The sequence below is a fragment of the Salvelinus namaycush genome, chromosome 19, assembly GCF_016432855.1.
Source record: "Salvelinus namaycush isolate Seneca chromosome 19, SaNama_1.0, whole genome shotgun sequence".
In the NCBI taxonomy this organism is placed as follows: Eukaryota; Metazoa; Chordata; class Actinopteri; order Salmoniformes; family Salmonidae; genus Salvelinus; species Salvelinus namaycush.
This window is the reverse complement of record NC_052325.1, coordinates 44,973,353-44,990,377: the sequence shown is the minus strand read 5'-3', so window position 1 is coordinate 44,990,377 and position 17,025 is coordinate 44,973,353. Positions and strand designations below refer to the sequence as shown.

The following is a 17,025-nucleotide window of genomic DNA, read 5'->3' as shown; positions in this document are numbered from 1 at the left end:
TTGTTTTGTTGCTTTTTGTGCTATTTCTCTGTCTGTGTGCTACATGTTGCTTGTCATATGTTGCTCTGCATGTGCTCACTGCTCATTATTTGTCTGTCTTGTTATTGTTTTTAATAACCTGCCCAGGAACTGCGGTTGAAAATTAGCCGGCTGGCTAAAACTGCCACTTCTACTGAAACGTTGATTAATGTGCACTGTCCCTGTAAAAATAAACTCAAACTCAATACCAATGCAATCAAGACATCTTTGTTTTTTTATTTGGAAATTATTTTAATTTAAAGCAAACGTGAAACTGGGCAACGGTAGTGAATAATTTCACAAGGCATGAGAAAAGTTGATTATATTGCTTTGGTTCGGGAATTGTTTTAATGTTTACAAACAAGATTTAAACCCCATGCCTATCTAAACAAAATAACATTGGCATCTACATTTATATAAAGAACACCCGTATCGTATTTAAATTCAAACATAGTATGTGCAAGTTTGGCATTTCGACTTCCAATAAGTAAAAGTAACTATTTTAATAGCAAATGAATTGTGCCTTTGACCTTTGGTGTGAATCACAGCACAATTCAGACCCTGAGAGGAATGAGCATAGAAGTTGATACTGAGTTATCTTTTCATTGAGAACTACACACACGCTGCACCCATTGATGTGGCTGAGGAGTAAAGGTCTTCCCTCTAGGCGGTTTTCTTCAGTCTGGGTAGAGTGAGTTCATACCTGTTGGAGAATGTAATGGGGAAATTTCAGATCACGAAGGTCCATATTTAGATTTCATGTGATTGACATACACTGAGTATACAAAATATTAAGAATGCCTGCTCTTTCCATGACATAGACTGACCAGGTGAATCCAGGTGAAAGCTATGATCCTTTATTGATGTCACTTGTTAAATCCACTTCAAATCAGAGTAGATGAAGGGTAGGAGAGAGTTTAAAGAATGATTTTTAAGCCTTGAGACATGGATTGTGTATGTGTGCCATTCAGAGGGTGAAGGGGCAAGACAAAAGATGTAAGTGCCTTTGAATGGGGTATCTTAGTAGTTGCTAGGTGCACCGGTTTGTGTCAAGAACTGCAACGCTGCTGGGTTTTTCCCATGCTCAACAGTTTCCTGTGTGTATCAAGAATGGCCAAACATCCAGCCAACTGTGGGAAGCATTGAAGTCAACATGGGCCAGCATCCCTGTAGAACACTTTCAACACATTGTAGATTCCATGCCCCAACGAATTGGCAAACGGGGCGGGGTGCAACTCAATATTAGGAAGGTGTTCCAAATGTTTGGTATACTCAGTGTATATCTAGCATATTTTTTTATACATTTACTGAATGCACTAACTCCCCTCAATGTACTCTAGGACCAAGAATATTTATTGAAAATATCTTCTGAAGTTCCATAATTGTATGTTCGAAATGGGAAAATAAATCATTTCCTGGAAAGTTTCTGTTTTGGCGATGAGGTTTTCATCAGACAGCGACGACATTTAGAGTTGCTGTAAATTATTAACATTTGTTTTTAGATCTGTTGATAGTGATTGACACCAGAGCTAGAGCTGAACTGAAGGTTCAATTGCAGGGACCGAGGACGCACTAATGATAAAGAGAGAGATCCCAGAAAGAATGAGGCAGGTAGCTTAGTACAACTAGTAGGAGTATGTATACAGTCGTGGCCAAAAGTTGAGAATGACACAAATATTAATTTTCACAAAGTCTGCTGCCTCAGTTTGTATGATGGCGATTTGCATACACTCCAGAATATTATGAAGAGTGAACAGACGAATTGCAATTAATTGCAAAGTCCCTCTTTGCCATGCAAATGAACTGAATTCCCCCCCCCCCCCAAAAAAACACAGGTGTGAGTGTTGACGAGGACAAGGCTGTCATGCTGATTGAGTTCGAATAACAGACTGGAAGTTTCAAAAGGAGGGTGGTATGTGGAATCATTGTTCTTCCTCTGTCAACCATGGTTACCTGCAAGGAAACACGTGCCGTCATCATTGCTTTGCACAAAAAGGGCTTCACAGGCAAGGATATTGCTGCCAGTAAGATTGCACCTAAATCAACCATTTATCGGATCATCAAGAACTTCAAGGAGAGCGGTTCAATTGTTGTGAAGAAGGCTTCAGGGCGCCCAAGAAAGTCCAGCAAGCGCCAGGACCATCTCCTAAAGTTGATTCAGCTGCGGGATCGGGGCACCACCAGTACAGAGCTTGCTCAGGAATGGCAGCAGGCAGGTGTGAGTGCATCTGCACGCACAGTGAGGCAAAGACTTTTGGAGGATGGCCTGGTGTCAAGAAGGGCAGCAAAGAAGCCACTTCTCTCCAGGAAAAGCATCAGGGACAAACTGATATTCTGCAAAAGTTACAGGGATTGGAATGCTGAGGACGGACTGGGGTAAAGTCATTTTCTCTGATGAATCCTCTTTCCGATTGTTGGGGCATCCAGAAAAAAGCTTGCCCGGAGAAGACAAGGTGAGCGCTACCATCAGTCCTGTGTCATGCCAACAGTAAAGCATCCTGAGACCATTCGTGTCGGGTTGCTTCTCAGCCAAGGGAGTGGGCTCACTCACAATTTTGCCTAATAACACAGCCATGAATAAAGAATGGTACCAACACATCCTCAGAGAGCAACTTCTCCCAACCATCGAGGAACAATTTGGTGACAAACAATGCCCTTTCCAGCATGATGGAGCACCTTGCCTTAAGGCAAAAGTGATAACTAAGTGGCTCGGGGAACAAAACATTGATATTTTGGGTCCATGGACAGGAAACTCCCCAGACCTTAATCCCATTAAAAACTTGTGGTCAATCCTCAAGAGGTGGGTGGACAAACAAAAACCCACAAATTCTGACAAACTCCAAGCATTGATTATGCAAGAATGGGCTACCATCAGTCAGGATGTGGCCCAGAAGGTAATTGACAGCATGCCAGGGCGGATTGCTGAGGTCTTGAAAAAGCAGGGTCAACACTGCACATATTGACTCTTTGCATCAACTTCATGTAATTGTCAATAAAAGCCTTTGACACTTATGAAATGCTTGTAATTATACTTCAGTATTACATAGTAACATCTGACAAAAATATCTACAGACACTGAAGCAGCAAACTTTGCGGAAATTAATATTTGTGTCATTCTCAAAACTTTTGGCCACGACTGTAATATCAAATCATTGTAAAAGATGACTCCCATACGCACAATTTATCTCTGCACATTGATTGTCAATGTTTCGGTTAGTAACCATCAAGACAGTCAACAGAAATGTTGACAATAAACATCAGCAAAGACTGTGTATAGGTCCTGTGGGCATGAGTCATCTTTTATGATGAACTGAACTGTTACGGGCTGTTATTCCCAGAACCACAAGCAAGAGGGACAGGGTGGTATTGTGCATATTTACCTTTACCGACTATGTTCTGGATTCTTTAGCCAGCATATTTCACATTTTTTGTAATTTCTTAACAACACAAAACATACATATACAAACAACAGCATTGCATGCTGTTTGGGGTTTTAGGCTGGGTTTCTGTACAGCACTTTGACATCAGCTGATGTAATAAGGGCTTTATAAATACATTTGATTGATTGAACAGCATACAGACGCACGCACACATCCACAACATCAACCCTGCCCAGACCCACCTACCATCCCTCTCCGCCACATGGCCTACAACTGCACAATGTTGTTTCTCTCTGTCGCAGTTGACCTTTCCATCGTGTTAACAATGGAGGATTGGTTGATTTACAGTTAATTTTATTTTTTTTCTCCAGAAGATTGACGAGAAAAGTACTGTCCAACCCATGAGGGTATCTTACTGCACCCTCATATGCCATGTCTTGAAATATGCAGACAGATGGATTAAAAGTACATTTACATTGTAATCCTTCTGCCGGCCAACTTTCTAACTCTGCCCATAACTTTTGGACATTATAGCATTCCCAGAAGGCATTATCAACACCCCACACACATTCATTCAATCACAGTTTTAGAAAAAACGATGACATTGTCATGAATGTGGGTCCACCCCTTCCTCGCCAATATTTTTTACTTCCACTTTAATGCTGACCTATCAGGTTACTGGATATACCTCGAAGACTCCAGGTGCTACACTGACTCCTTTAGAAAAGAAGAAGCGCTCAATTGCAGAGCTGTACTTTATAGCACAGAAAATGCTGACCACACCATTAGATGAATAGAGGAGGAGGAAACGGAGACTGCTTATAGAAAAGAAGAGGATGAAGCTCCTGGCTTACCATTCTGTGAAACCTTTTACCAGGTCCATCTGAGAAAGATCTATTTGTACCTGTGGACAAAATGAACAGCAGATCGGTTAATACACGCAACAAGACTTGCCTAGATTTATAAAACACAAGATATAGCAATTTTTAAAACACACTATATGCATATAGGCCTTTCCTTGAAGGCACTTTAACTGGGAAACAGACCATTATCATTGTACTCAAATTACATACATGAGCAGACTTCTTGACATTCAGTAAAAGCGCGTAACCTCAATTTTCTCAACTATCATCATACATGTTTATAAAATGGAAAAACAGTCCTGAGGAAGGTAATGATGGTGTTGGCTGCCATCGCTGCTTTTGCAAGGCAGGACAAACATATTTTCACGATTTCACTTATACGTCATCAAAACCAATACATTACAGCACGCTTTTGGACTCATTCAGTAGTTTTTACCTGATTAAGAAGAACCCTGTCGGAAAATGTTAACAGTACAATGTATATTCCTAAAACAAATTGAATATGATACGGTTGCTGCTTCCTGTTATGACTTTTTTTTTTTATAGCCAAGTGGCAAACACTGGTTCAGCATAATCAATATGCTGAAGGCCAAGACATACAAATTGCACCCCCCCACACACACGTAACACTTGTGTTCAGATGTACTAGTTTAGTAAAATACAGTAAATACTAGTTTAGTAAAATACAGTATTTAGTAAAATTCTTATAAATCTGCTCGCACACCAATATTTACCAGGCGGTCACTCTAAACTGGAATTGATTGGCTTTTTCTACTGTAAAAGATAAAGCACGCAAACTAATCACTCACATCGATATTTGTGTTGATTTCAATGGAACCAAGTGTCAAAAAAATTATTTTTGGCAAATCATATTCTCACATGGATTACTAAATAGAGTGGTGAGGAGGAGGAGCTCCAAGGACCCTTTGTGTCCAGAACTAATTTAGCCATTCACTGTAGCCATTGGCGCTCTGTAGAGCTGCTCATTTCTTGAGTTTTCTCATGTCAATTAACTTGTGACATTGCTGGATTACTCATTATACTAATTAAGTAAAAATTTAATCAACAAATATGATAGTCAGTTTAAAAAGGTTAAGGGTACTAGACTGTGTACATATCTGGCTGTGTTGGCAAAATCACTACATATCCCATTGTGCCAAATGGGAAGAGGCTGACAGTTCGAAGACCAGTCAGAAACGTCCAGCTAACCCTATGCCAATGACGGCGGTAGATCTCAAAACTGAACTTGGATCCGCGTTAAGTAGCAATAGTAGCCTTCGCCACCCTTGTCTTACAACACTACAGATAGCTCACACCAGTCCTGACTATTCAACAAAATACGATTCTTTCTAGCTAATTTCTTTGTTACATGATTTTATAACTAGCAAAGGAGTTGATGTTGAAGTGGCAGTATTTATGAAGTTGGGTGATGATGAAAACTAGAATATTTCAGCTAGTTTAGCCAGGGAAAACAAGCTTGGGACAGGATATTGCTGGGCGCACATGCGCACTAGGGTAATTCAGGACACAGATTGTAGTTTTTATGCCCTGATATCAGGAGCTGGCAGCGAAAAGTTTGATTAGACAATTCAGACCCTGAAATGAATACATCAGATTACAAATATTTAAGGAGAGTGAATCGATATACAATCCCGAAAATCAGCTGTAACTGTCAATAGTAAAACGAAGCATCAAACGATGTTTGAGAACCTGAATCCTGAAAACATATGGTGAATTCGCTTCTGGACACGGTAGACTCCTCCTCCTCACCACTCTATAGTGACAGGAGTTGGCTCTAATGTGAGCGATAGTTTGACCCTCAAATCCATGTGTGGTATTGAGGCCAGAGGCGTTTGTATTTTTTCTTGCCACCGTGGTCTGGAAAATGACAGAGTTCTAAATTCTGCCACCGACAAGTGCATATGACACTGGGACTAAACCAAAGATATTGATCTGTTTTAATTAACCTCTACAGGATTGGTGGGTCCCCCTCGGAATAGTTGAGCTGACGTAGGCTAATGTAATTAGCATGAGGTTGTAAGTAACAAGAACATTTTAGGAGAGTGCACAGTTATGAATTAGAAAAGTTATTAATAAACCAATTAGGCACATTTGGGCAGTCTTGATACAACATTTTGAACATAAATGCAATGGTTCATTGGATCAGTCTAAAACTTTGCACACACACACACACACTGCTGCCATCTAGTGGCAAATATCTAAATTGCACCTTGGCTGGAATAATACATTATGGCCTTTCTCTTCCATTTCAAAAATGAAAAAAAAAACTACAAAAACAAACGCATGGTTTTTTCTTTGTATTATATTTTACCAGATGTAATGTGTTATATTCTGCTACATTCATTTCACATTTCCACAAACTTCAAAGTGTTTCCTTCCAAATGGTAACAAGAATATACATATCCTTGCCTCAGGTCCTGAGCTAAAGGCAGTTAGATTTGGTTATGTCATTTCAGGCTAAATTAATTTTTTTAAAGGGTCCGATCCTTAAGCAATCGATTTTGTGTAATCTTGATGACTATAAACTTTTATACTATCATCATCATCAATCTGAGGTAAAAGGGATGTGTATTTCCTGTAAATAGTGTGTGGTGAAAACGTTAGTCTGTGTAATGTAGCAAAACATTCTTTCCGGCATAGGGGAATTAGCGTAATGTGAAATAATTCAATGTCAAAATAATTCTATATTTTGATTTAGGATGATAGTGAATAAAGCACAATCACATATTTTTTACAACAATTACATATATGTATTCCTAATTTAATAATGGAAAAACTTAAAAAATGCTTCTAAACACAGATTAGACTAAACTCTAGACTAAAGCTTCCATAGTGACTGTGCAGCAGCCTAAACCTTTGACATCCCTACTATTGCTACCTACCATTCCAATTTCCTTCCTCTCCCGTGTGTGGAACATCCGGTTGTTTTTGACCGCCACGTCCAGCTTCCTAGTCCCCGCTTCCTCTAGGGACATGTCAAACTCAAACCTGAGAGATGTAGAAACAACATGTTTGTCAGAGACTCGCATTCAGAAGGTTGCCCTGAAGGCATTTCTTAAATTGACAGAGTTTAGATGGAATTGGCCTTATGGACTAGCCTGGAATCCAAACTCGTATGCGGTTTCACTATGCTCGGAGTATCAGCTTGGATTCCGGGCTACCAATGGACACAAAAACGAATGCCCTCTGGTGGTCAAAGGAGGTAAGGCCCTTACTTCTCATTGAAGACAGGAGTCACCGTCTTCTTCTTCACCTGTGTTCTCATGCGATGCTTCCAGGACTGGTCGGGAAGGAGGTAAAGGCGGACGTAAGCATCTGAGCCGTCCTTGCTGCAGGCAAACAGTTTCCTGTGGAGTAAAGAGCAAAGATGGTAAGGCTTGGGTGAGAAGGACCTAGCAGAGTATGGCTCTATATGAAGGAACCAAGTGAAGAGAAGGACGTAGGGCAGAGAACACATTCTATTCTGAATGTCTGCTCGTCCTCAGGAGTGCCATTCTAAACAATGTTAAGAGTTATCAATTGTATTACAGAGTAAAGATCATAACACGTTTACACAATGGACTGGGTGCTAACGGTGATTTGGAAATACATGTCCATATGAGTGTACAGCATGTCAGTATGTTTGTATCCATCAAGATATGAGATGAGTAAATAAGTGAACTGTCTGATTGTGTGTGTGTGTGTGTGTGTGTGTGTGTGTGTGTGTGTGTGTGTGTGTGTGTGTGTGTGTGTGTGTGTGTGTGTGTGTGTGTGTGTGTGTGTGTGTGTAGGGCCATGTACAGACCTTTGGAGGGGCAGGTGGTCAAAGTGAAAAAAAGTTTGTTCTGCTACTGACATCATCATTGTAGGCCTTTTTAAAAACAGTCCAATTGAATCCTTCCCTGTCTGTGACCGTGAAAGACGACATAAAATTTAAAAAAGTAACCAGTGTGCCACTACTCATACTAGCGCTAGGCGCCGGTAGCTTCTGCTTGCGCAGCAGCAGGAGGAGGACAAGTGCAGTGTGCACGCGCGCAGAGGAGCCAGAGTTTTTCCAAGATATTTTTTTAAATCTAGTTTGATGGGCAATTAATTACAGAACAGGAGAGAAAAGAGACAATTTTTCTTTTAATGTATGAATTTTAAAAAAGTACTACCAATCTGAAAAGGCACTTTCCTCATAGGAGTGCAAAAGGTCAGATGCTCAGACACCCCTAGAACCTTATCTGTGCACGTGCCTGTGTTTGTGTAATGTGATAAAGTACACAGATAGAGTGGGGATGTGTGGCATGATAGTAGGTTTCCCAGGCACAGTACCTGCAGGAGTTGACCAGGATGATGAGATGGCTCCTCAGGGTGACATAGCGCACTGTCAGCTGTATCTCCCCAAAGGTCCCCTGGTGGTTCATGATGTAGCTGGAGTCAGTGTTAAAGGGACATTACACATCAAAATCACATTTTGCCAGATGTTTTCAGACCTCAAAAAGTAGTCCCAGGCCATCTGTTTTGTAGATCAAGCAATATCCCACATTCTACATCGAATGGAAAAGATAAGCACCATGTAATTTCCAGTGCTCATCTTTTCCATTCATTTGGACTGCTTCTGTACAAAGTAAGGACCCGAGACTCAACAATATGTTTGAGTTAGTCTACACCAGATGAGAAACTGTCCAGAATCAAACAAGCACAGATGAGGTGTGACTCTAAAATGGCAATACTTTATATTTAGTGTACAAAGTCAGGACTCATCACATAGCTGGTAAATTTCGTAAGAAATATACGAACTCACAGCACTGAATATAAAAACAAACAATATACACAAATAGGACTGTTTGAATCTTGAGCCATTTATTTCAATATTATATGTAACTACCAACCAATGACCCCAACTGTGGTGCATTCATTAGTGGGCACCATAGCAAAGTATAGAAAAACATTTTGCAACGATAACCAATATTTTTTATGTTAATCCCTTTCCGTTTCGGCCCATTTGGTTCCTAATGAACTGTTGATAGTAAGTTAGTGACTCACTCAGGATAGGGGGCTCCTTCAGTCAGGTCAAAACGGGATGAGGCGATGGAGTTGTCTGACAGGAGGCTTTGGGAGTCGAAGCGCCGAATGTGTGCTGGGGTGGAAGGGACTGTCTTCCGGCCGTCGGCGGCCAGTAAAGACCCGTGGCGGTCGCGCACGTAATCTCCATGGAACCCATTGGTGGAACTGTCCAGAGCTGCAGCAGTAGGGGTGGCGTAAGAGGAGGTGGACGGGGAGGGAGTAGGAGATGTGGTGGGTGGGTTTTGTAAGGGCTGGGGCTGAGGATGAGGTGGAGGATTGAGAATGACTTTTGGTTCTGGTTTCTCCAGGGTCAGGATCTGTGTTTGAATAGAGGGTAGGGACAACGTCAAGGACACTAATAGGCAGACACAGTACAAATACGGCCATTCGTCACTTACAGCTAGATAGTGTACAGCTTGCAATAGCCCTGTCACATTAGCACATCTCTCGTCAACCACTGTTAAAGCTGAAATCCACATAAGGTGAAACAGCACCACTGTTCACCGCAGCACATACATTATTGTTTGTTGATGAAAAAGAGGAGGATCATCCAGCATCGTGGTAAAAAATAAATAAATGCAGTACATTTTTTTTAAAACGTGCTTGTTGTTTCAAGTAACTTCTTTGTTGTAATTTCGCAAACGGACGTGGCAGTCAACTTTAGCCCAATCCCTATAATTTGAACCAAAGAAAAAGAAGTTAATCTGCAAGAAAAGTGAAGCTCAAACAAATCCAAATAATAATTGCAGACCACAATATCCACCTGACGCCCAACCCAGCTTGACACAAATCAAAGACACTGGTCTGAGAACAGTTTTCCATACATCACACCCAACCATTCCATGTGAGACTATAGGGCAATCCAGTCTAAGCCTGCAACACGGATCCAGTCTCACCTCACATTTCGTCCCATTTACCAAACCCCTGAAGCAGAACACTGATATGTGAGCAGTTCTCCCTCACCCTAAGAGTGGCCTTCATCTTGATCTGGCTGTTGGCCCCAGAGCGCTCCAGCAGGAAGCGCTGATCCAAGGTCATATCTGATGTGTTGAGGAGCCGGCTGAGGGGCACATTGAGTGTGCCTAGTAACGTCTTCTTATCGTGCTCTTTGACCTGTATAGAAATATAATTATACGTTTGTCATTGTATTTTTATGGCCGTAAGACACAGTGGCACTCACACACAGAAACAAAGGATCAAATCCCATTCCATGTGTTTTCAATTGAATGCCTATAGGAGTATCTAATGGGTTAGGACCCAGATTGCAGTTCCTATGGCTTCCACTAGATACCAACAGTCTTCAGACATTGTTTCAGGCTTGTTTTCTGAAAAATGAAGAAGAATGAGACCTTTGTCAGTGGACTGTAGAATCATGCAGTGCTGGTTTGCATGCGTGACCGAGTGTGCGCCCTTTATTGTTTTCCCTTTCTATTGAATAAGCTACTGTCCGGTTGAAATATTATAGATTATTTAGACAATTGACAACCTGACGAATAATTATAAACGTCGTTTGACATGTTTCGACGAACTTTACCGGTACTACTGGATGTATTTGTCTGCATGTTTTGACTGCCTTTGAGCCAGTGGATTACTGAACAAAATGTGCCATCAAAACTGAGTTTTTGGGACATAAAGAGGGACTTTATCGAACAAAACATACATTTATTGTGTAGCTGGGACTCTTGTGACTGCAACCATATGAAGATCTTCAAAGGTAAGTTATTAATTTTATCGCTATTTCTGACATTTGTAATTCCTTTACTTGGTTGTAAAATGTTTGATTGCTTTTGTAAGCGGGGCGCTGTCCTCAGATAATCGCATGGTATGCTTTCGCCGTAAAGCCTTTTTGAAATCTGACAAAGCGGCTGGATTAACAAGAAGTTAATCTTTAAGCCGATGTTTAACACTTGTATTTTTTATTTATGACTATTTTTGTATTTTGAATTTGGCGTTCTGCAATTTCACCGGATGTTGTCGAGGTGGGTCGCTAGCGGAACGCCTGCGCCAGAAAGGTTAACAAGTCACGTAATAAGTTACATGAACTTACTCTGTGTGCAATAATCGTGCTTGAAATTATTTTTGAATGACTACCTCATCTCTGTACCCCACACATATAATTATCTGTAAGGTCCCTCAGTCAAACAGTGAATTTCAAACTGATTCAACCACAAAGACCAGGGATGTTTTCCAATACCTCGCAAAGAAGGGCACATATTGGTAGATGGGTTAAAAACAAACAACAAAAACAGACATTGAATATCCCTTTTAGCATGGTGAAGTTATTTCACTTTGGACAGTGTTTTGGGGATATAAAGAATTAATGGAATGGAGGTAAGCACAGGCAAAATCCTCGAGGAAAACCTTGTTCAGTCTGCTTTCCACCAGACACTGGGAGAGGAATTCACCTTACAGCAGGACAATAACCGAAAACACAAGGCCAAATCTACATTGGTGTTGCTTACCAAGAAGACAGTGAATGTTCCTGAGTGGTCGAGTTACATTTTTGACGTAAAGCTGCTTGAAAATCTATGGCAAGACCTGAAAATGGCTGTTCAGCAATGATTAACAACCAATTTGAAAGAGCTTGACAAATTTTGAAAATAATAAAAATGGGGAAATGTTGAATAATCTAGGTGTGCAAAGCTCTTAGAAATTTTGCTAGAGACTCACAGCTGTAATAACTGCCAAAAATGTATTCTAACATGTATTGACTCAGGGGGTGAATACTTATCTAATCAAGATATCTTAGCGTTTAATTTTTCATAAATATTTTACAAAAGCTAGAATTTTGAATATTTTGAGCAGATCGTTGACAAAAAAAAAGACAAATCCATTTTTAAACCCAACAAAAATGTGTAAAAAGTCAAGTGGTCTGTCTACCCAGACCTTGGCCAAAAATAGTTGTGTTTTGTAGATTATTTGAAAGTAGTCCAATTTAAGATGGTCAACTAAAGTCAATTATTTCCTTTGATATTAAATAACCAATTGTATTTTAAATGGACAATTATTTGAAAAAAAAGATACAATTTAAAAAAATATTCCATAAACATTTGAAGAACCAAAACCAGTGAGTTTAATTACTCAAAAATATATAATTAAGCTATGGTTTGGAGGGCTTTCAGATCTTAGTAAATAAAAGATTGTCTGGAACCACTTTTGCAGATTCAAAACATCTAACAAACACATTTTCAGAATGAATTAAACCAATTTATAAAGTTAACAGTAACACTTTACATTAAATACACACGATGGAAGTTTAGTTGCTTATCGTTTAAGTTGATGATTAGTATCGTTTAGTGGAACAAGACAGTTACTATTCCTCGTTTAATAGAAAAATAAAAGCTCAACTCCATTGCTATGGAATTTAAATACACAACTTATATAACAATGTTAATAAAATGTTACTCAAGTTATCACATTGTTAATTGAGAGGCATAAGTGTCACTTGTAAACAAAATATGAACATTAAGTATCCAAGTAAGGAAATATCCAAACTTGCCTTGTTGAAATCGACGACAGCCAAGGTACATGTGGAAAATAATGTTAATTTGTATTCTGAGTAAACTATCCCTTTAATATTGGTACGTTTGTTTGAAACAAGACAACACTTTATCTGTACGTATGTGTAGTTCAAGGAGTAAATCGCATTGGTTGGTTTGATAATCTACTAGTTTAACTAATCTTAGTTTAAGGTGGACAATCCAAATGTTTCCGAAAAGTTGTCACTTTGTGCGATCTGTATTCAGATATTTGTAGTCACCTCTAAATGGTAGTAAACTTTTTTCACTATTTACAAAGCATATTTGATACTATAGTTATCCCAGGTCTGCTGTCTACAGTAGTAAAACAGAGAAATGTAGTAAAAAAAAACAAAAATAGTAGTAGTAGAAAAATAGAGTAGACCTGAAATCATTAAAAATAAATAAATAAAAAATAAAAGACTGCAGACTTCCCCATTATATGACATGATCAGGTCCATGGGTGCACTGACTACTACCCGTGTGAAGGTTTCTTCCTTACTTATTCATGAGGGTTGTATACCTGAATATTCAGTCGCTGGTTTGTTATGCTGTGCACAAAGAAGGTAAAGCACTCCTCCCACACAGGGTCTTTGGATGCAAACACCACCTATAGGAGGGAGAGGGGAATGACAATAAAGGAGGTGCACAATGGAGCCCTTTTCGCAATTGGATTTCCTCGACTCCTCATGTCCTCCTCCCCGTCCTCTCCGTGCCTCTTTTTGAAAACATCAGAGGGAAGCGAGGAAATGTGGAAACAAATATGTTTGTAAGAAATTACTCTGTCTCTCCTCTAGTGTGTCATCAGGCAAATTACGTTTACAGGAGTGGAATCCCAAAATACACTGAGTGTACAAAACCCGTTCTTTCCGTGACACCTGTTATTTCCATGACATAGCTTTCAGCTGGATTCATCTGGTCTGTCTATGATCCCTTATTGATGTCACCTGTTAAATCCACCTAAATAAGTGTAGATGAAGGGGAGGAGACAGGTTAAAGAAGGATTTTTAAGCCTTGAGACAATTGAGACATGGATTGTATATGTGTGCCATTCAGAGGGTGAATGGCAAGACAAAATATTTAAGTGCCTTTGAACGGGGAATAGTAGTAGATGCCAGGCACACCGGTTTGAGTGTCAAGTACTGCAACGACTGCTGGGTTTTTCACGCTCAACAGTTTCCTGTGTGTATCAAGAATGTTCCACTACCCAAAAGACATCCAGTCAACTTGATACAACTGAAGCATTGGAGGAAACATGGGCCAGCAACCCAGTGGAAAGATTTCAAAACCTGTTCTGAGGGCAAAAAGGAGTGCAACTTAATATTAGGAAGGTGTTCCTAATGTTTTGTACACTCAGTGTACATGTGTGAAGTGGTCAAATTAAATGTAACTAGCTGCACTATACATTTTACAGATAAAAGGATAAGTAATGTATTGCTTTTTTAAGATGTGTAAGGTTTTCTCCTCTGAGAAAACAGCTGTTTCAAAGGGGGTGTGGCTGATTTCAAAACTCTTCCGTGGTAGGACACACCTTAACATCCTTTGCCGGAGGAGGCAAACAAGGAGAAGAGGAAACTCCTCATTTCACCTATTAAAGAATTGAAACTCCTACATATGGTGACCACTTATTGGTTTCCGGGTCACGGAGGAGAGGAGGAGTTGAGGAGAGAACTGATTTTTTCCCCTATTGATAAAAAGTCAAAGAAAACACCTGTTACAAAATTGCAAAATTCCAGTAAGTTTGAAAGAATTCCACGTTTTCCCAGAAAACCCAGGTCTGAAGATTCCTGGAATCAGGATAGGAGAAGCAGGAAATTCTGAGTCCTTCAAATCAGGATTTCGGGGATTTTAGGTGCCCTACCTGTAAGATACAAGTAACTGCCAAAATAAACAACACACCAACATAAATTGTCTTAATAGGGTGTTGGACCACCATGAGCAAGAACTTCTTAAATGCACCTTGGCATATATTCTACAAGTGTCTGGAACTCTATTGGAGGGATGCAACACCATTCTTCCTCGAGAAATTCCATCCTTTTGTTGATGGTGGTGGAAAACGCTGTCTCAGGCACCGCTCCGGAATCTCAAATAGGTTGAGATCTGGTGACTGACACAGCCATGACATATGGTTTACATCGTTTTCATGCTCTTCAAATCATTCAGAGACCACTCATGGCATGTGGATTGTCATCCTATGGGGGCATAGGCATGGTAGCCAAGCATTTTTATACATGACCCTAAGCATGATGGGATGTCAATTGCTTAATTAACTCAGGAACCACACCTGTGTGGAAGCACCTGCTTTCAATATATACTTTGTGTCCCTCATTTGCTAAAGTATTTCCATTATTTTGGCAGTTACCTGTATATAGAATGGTTAACGGCAGATACAGTATGTTGAATGATGCAATGGACAAAAACGTATCAGAGGGGGATATACTATATTTAATTAATAGAAGTCACATCCACCTGGCATGACTATCCCTACAATACAGCAGCATACAGTATTGACATACCTTGCTTTTCTGATTCTGTTCATCAATGGAGAACTCCACATAAGAGTTTGGATTGTTGGGTCTCCTTGTGATCTATAGATTAAAAGAACATTAACATTGATATAAAAGAGGCTCAGATATGAGTGTGTCAGAGTGAGTAAGTGCGTGCGTCAGTGTGTGTGTGGACAGTGAGCTCCAAAAGTATGTATTGGTATGGTTATGTACTCTAGCACTTTGGAATCGAAATGATACAATGAGGTTAAAGTGCATTTGCTATAAATTTTGGCTGTGTTTCAGATTATTTTGTGCCCAATAGAATTGAATGGTAAATAATGAAATTGTATCAGTTTAATTGTAAATTATAATGTATTTCTAAATCAGTGGAGGACAGCTCATAATAATGGCTGGAACAGAGCAAATGGAATGGCATCAAACACATGGAAACCATGTGTTTGATGTATTTGATACCATTCCACTGATTCCGCTCCAGCCATTACAACGGGACCGTTCTCCCCAATTAAGGCGCTATATCAACCTCCTGTGTTCTAAACACTTCTAAATTAATGTGGATGCTACCATGATTACAGATAATCCTGAATGAATTATGAATAAATTATGAGTGAGAAAGTTAGACGCACAAATATCATACCCCCAAGACATGCTAATCTCTCACCATTATAATAACAGGGGCTGTTAGCATTTTTTGGGGGGATATGAATCATTATTCACCAACCATTCAGGATTATCCGTAATCATATCACATGTAGAAGTGTTTAGAAACATATTCTATTCTTATTTACAATAAAAGTGACTCCAAAAATAACACAATATATTATTTACCATTCTATTGGACACAAAATAATAACTTTTGACTACTTTTATAATGTACAGTATAAGTGAATTTGTCCCAATACTTTTGGTCCCCTAAAATGGAGGGGACTATGTATAAAAAGTGCTGTAATTTTTTAAATACCCTCAAATTAAACCTGACAGTCTGCACTTTAACCTCAGTCATTGTATCATTTCAAATCCAAAGTCCTGGAGTACAGAGGCAAAACACTGTCCCAATAGTTTCAGACCTCACTGTATTTTTAAATAAACCTGCATAATATTCACTTCATTACTTAGAACCTGTACTTGTCCAACTCCAAAATCAGAGATTTCAATGTCAGGAACACTCAGCGGAAAAACAAGTGATTTCACAAAAGATTAGGTAAACAAGCTTCAGCCAGGTCTGACATGTCTTGTTCATGAGTGGCGGAGCGCTCTGGAATGTTCTAGTTTGCCTGCGGGCAGCTCCCATATAGTTTGCCTTGAGTCTGCATTCCACTCACATGAGAATAATATGAGCTAGGCTCAGGTGAGCAAACAGAGGAATGCATCAGCTCATAAGAGAACGGGTGCTCTCTGTGTATATACACACACACACTAGCTGCTAGCACACTACATGACCTAGAGAGGGGAGCCTATAGTGTTAGCAGACTTCAGAGAGGGAAATGTCAATACTTCTTTAACAAGGGGATCTACACTATACTGTATAAAAAGGACACTAATGCACAAACATAGATCAAATAATAGAAACTGTGCTACACCTGGCAGCTTGTTAATGTGTGCATGCTTTCGAGAGAGAGCAGCTCTAGACTAATCGTCACAACATACAGACAGTGGAGATTGTCCTCTGACTAACCAACCTTCAGAG

The 17,025-nt window shown here is 39.7% G+C and overlaps 1 protein-coding gene across 1 annotated transcript in view; it reads right to left on the bottom strand.

The window, feature by feature from the left end:
• Positions 1–502: 502 nt before the first annotated feature.
• The window catches only part of esyt3 (extended synaptotagmin-like protein 3), a 31,389-nt gene continuing 14,866 nt past the window's right edge, over positions 503–17,025 (bottom strand). The window contains exons 15-23 of the mRNA XM_039014343.1: positions 15,348–15,419; positions 13,355–13,441; positions 10,277–10,426; positions 9,293–9,630; positions 8,579–8,677; positions 7,498–7,629; positions 7,165–7,270; positions 4,253–4,302; positions 503–721 (exon numbers count right to left, since the gene is read on the bottom strand). Coding sequence (XP_038870271.1) covers positions 682–721; positions 4,253–4,302; positions 7,165–7,270; positions 7,498–7,629; positions 8,579–8,677; positions 9,293–9,630; positions 10,277–10,426; positions 13,355–13,441; positions 15,348–15,419 — 1,074 coding nt within the window. The 3' untranslated portion in view covers positions 503–681. The remainder of the gene's footprint in view (positions 722–4,252; positions 4,303–7,164; positions 7,271–7,497; positions 7,630–8,578; positions 8,678–9,292; positions 9,631–10,276; positions 10,427–13,354; positions 13,442–15,347; positions 15,420–17,025) is intronic.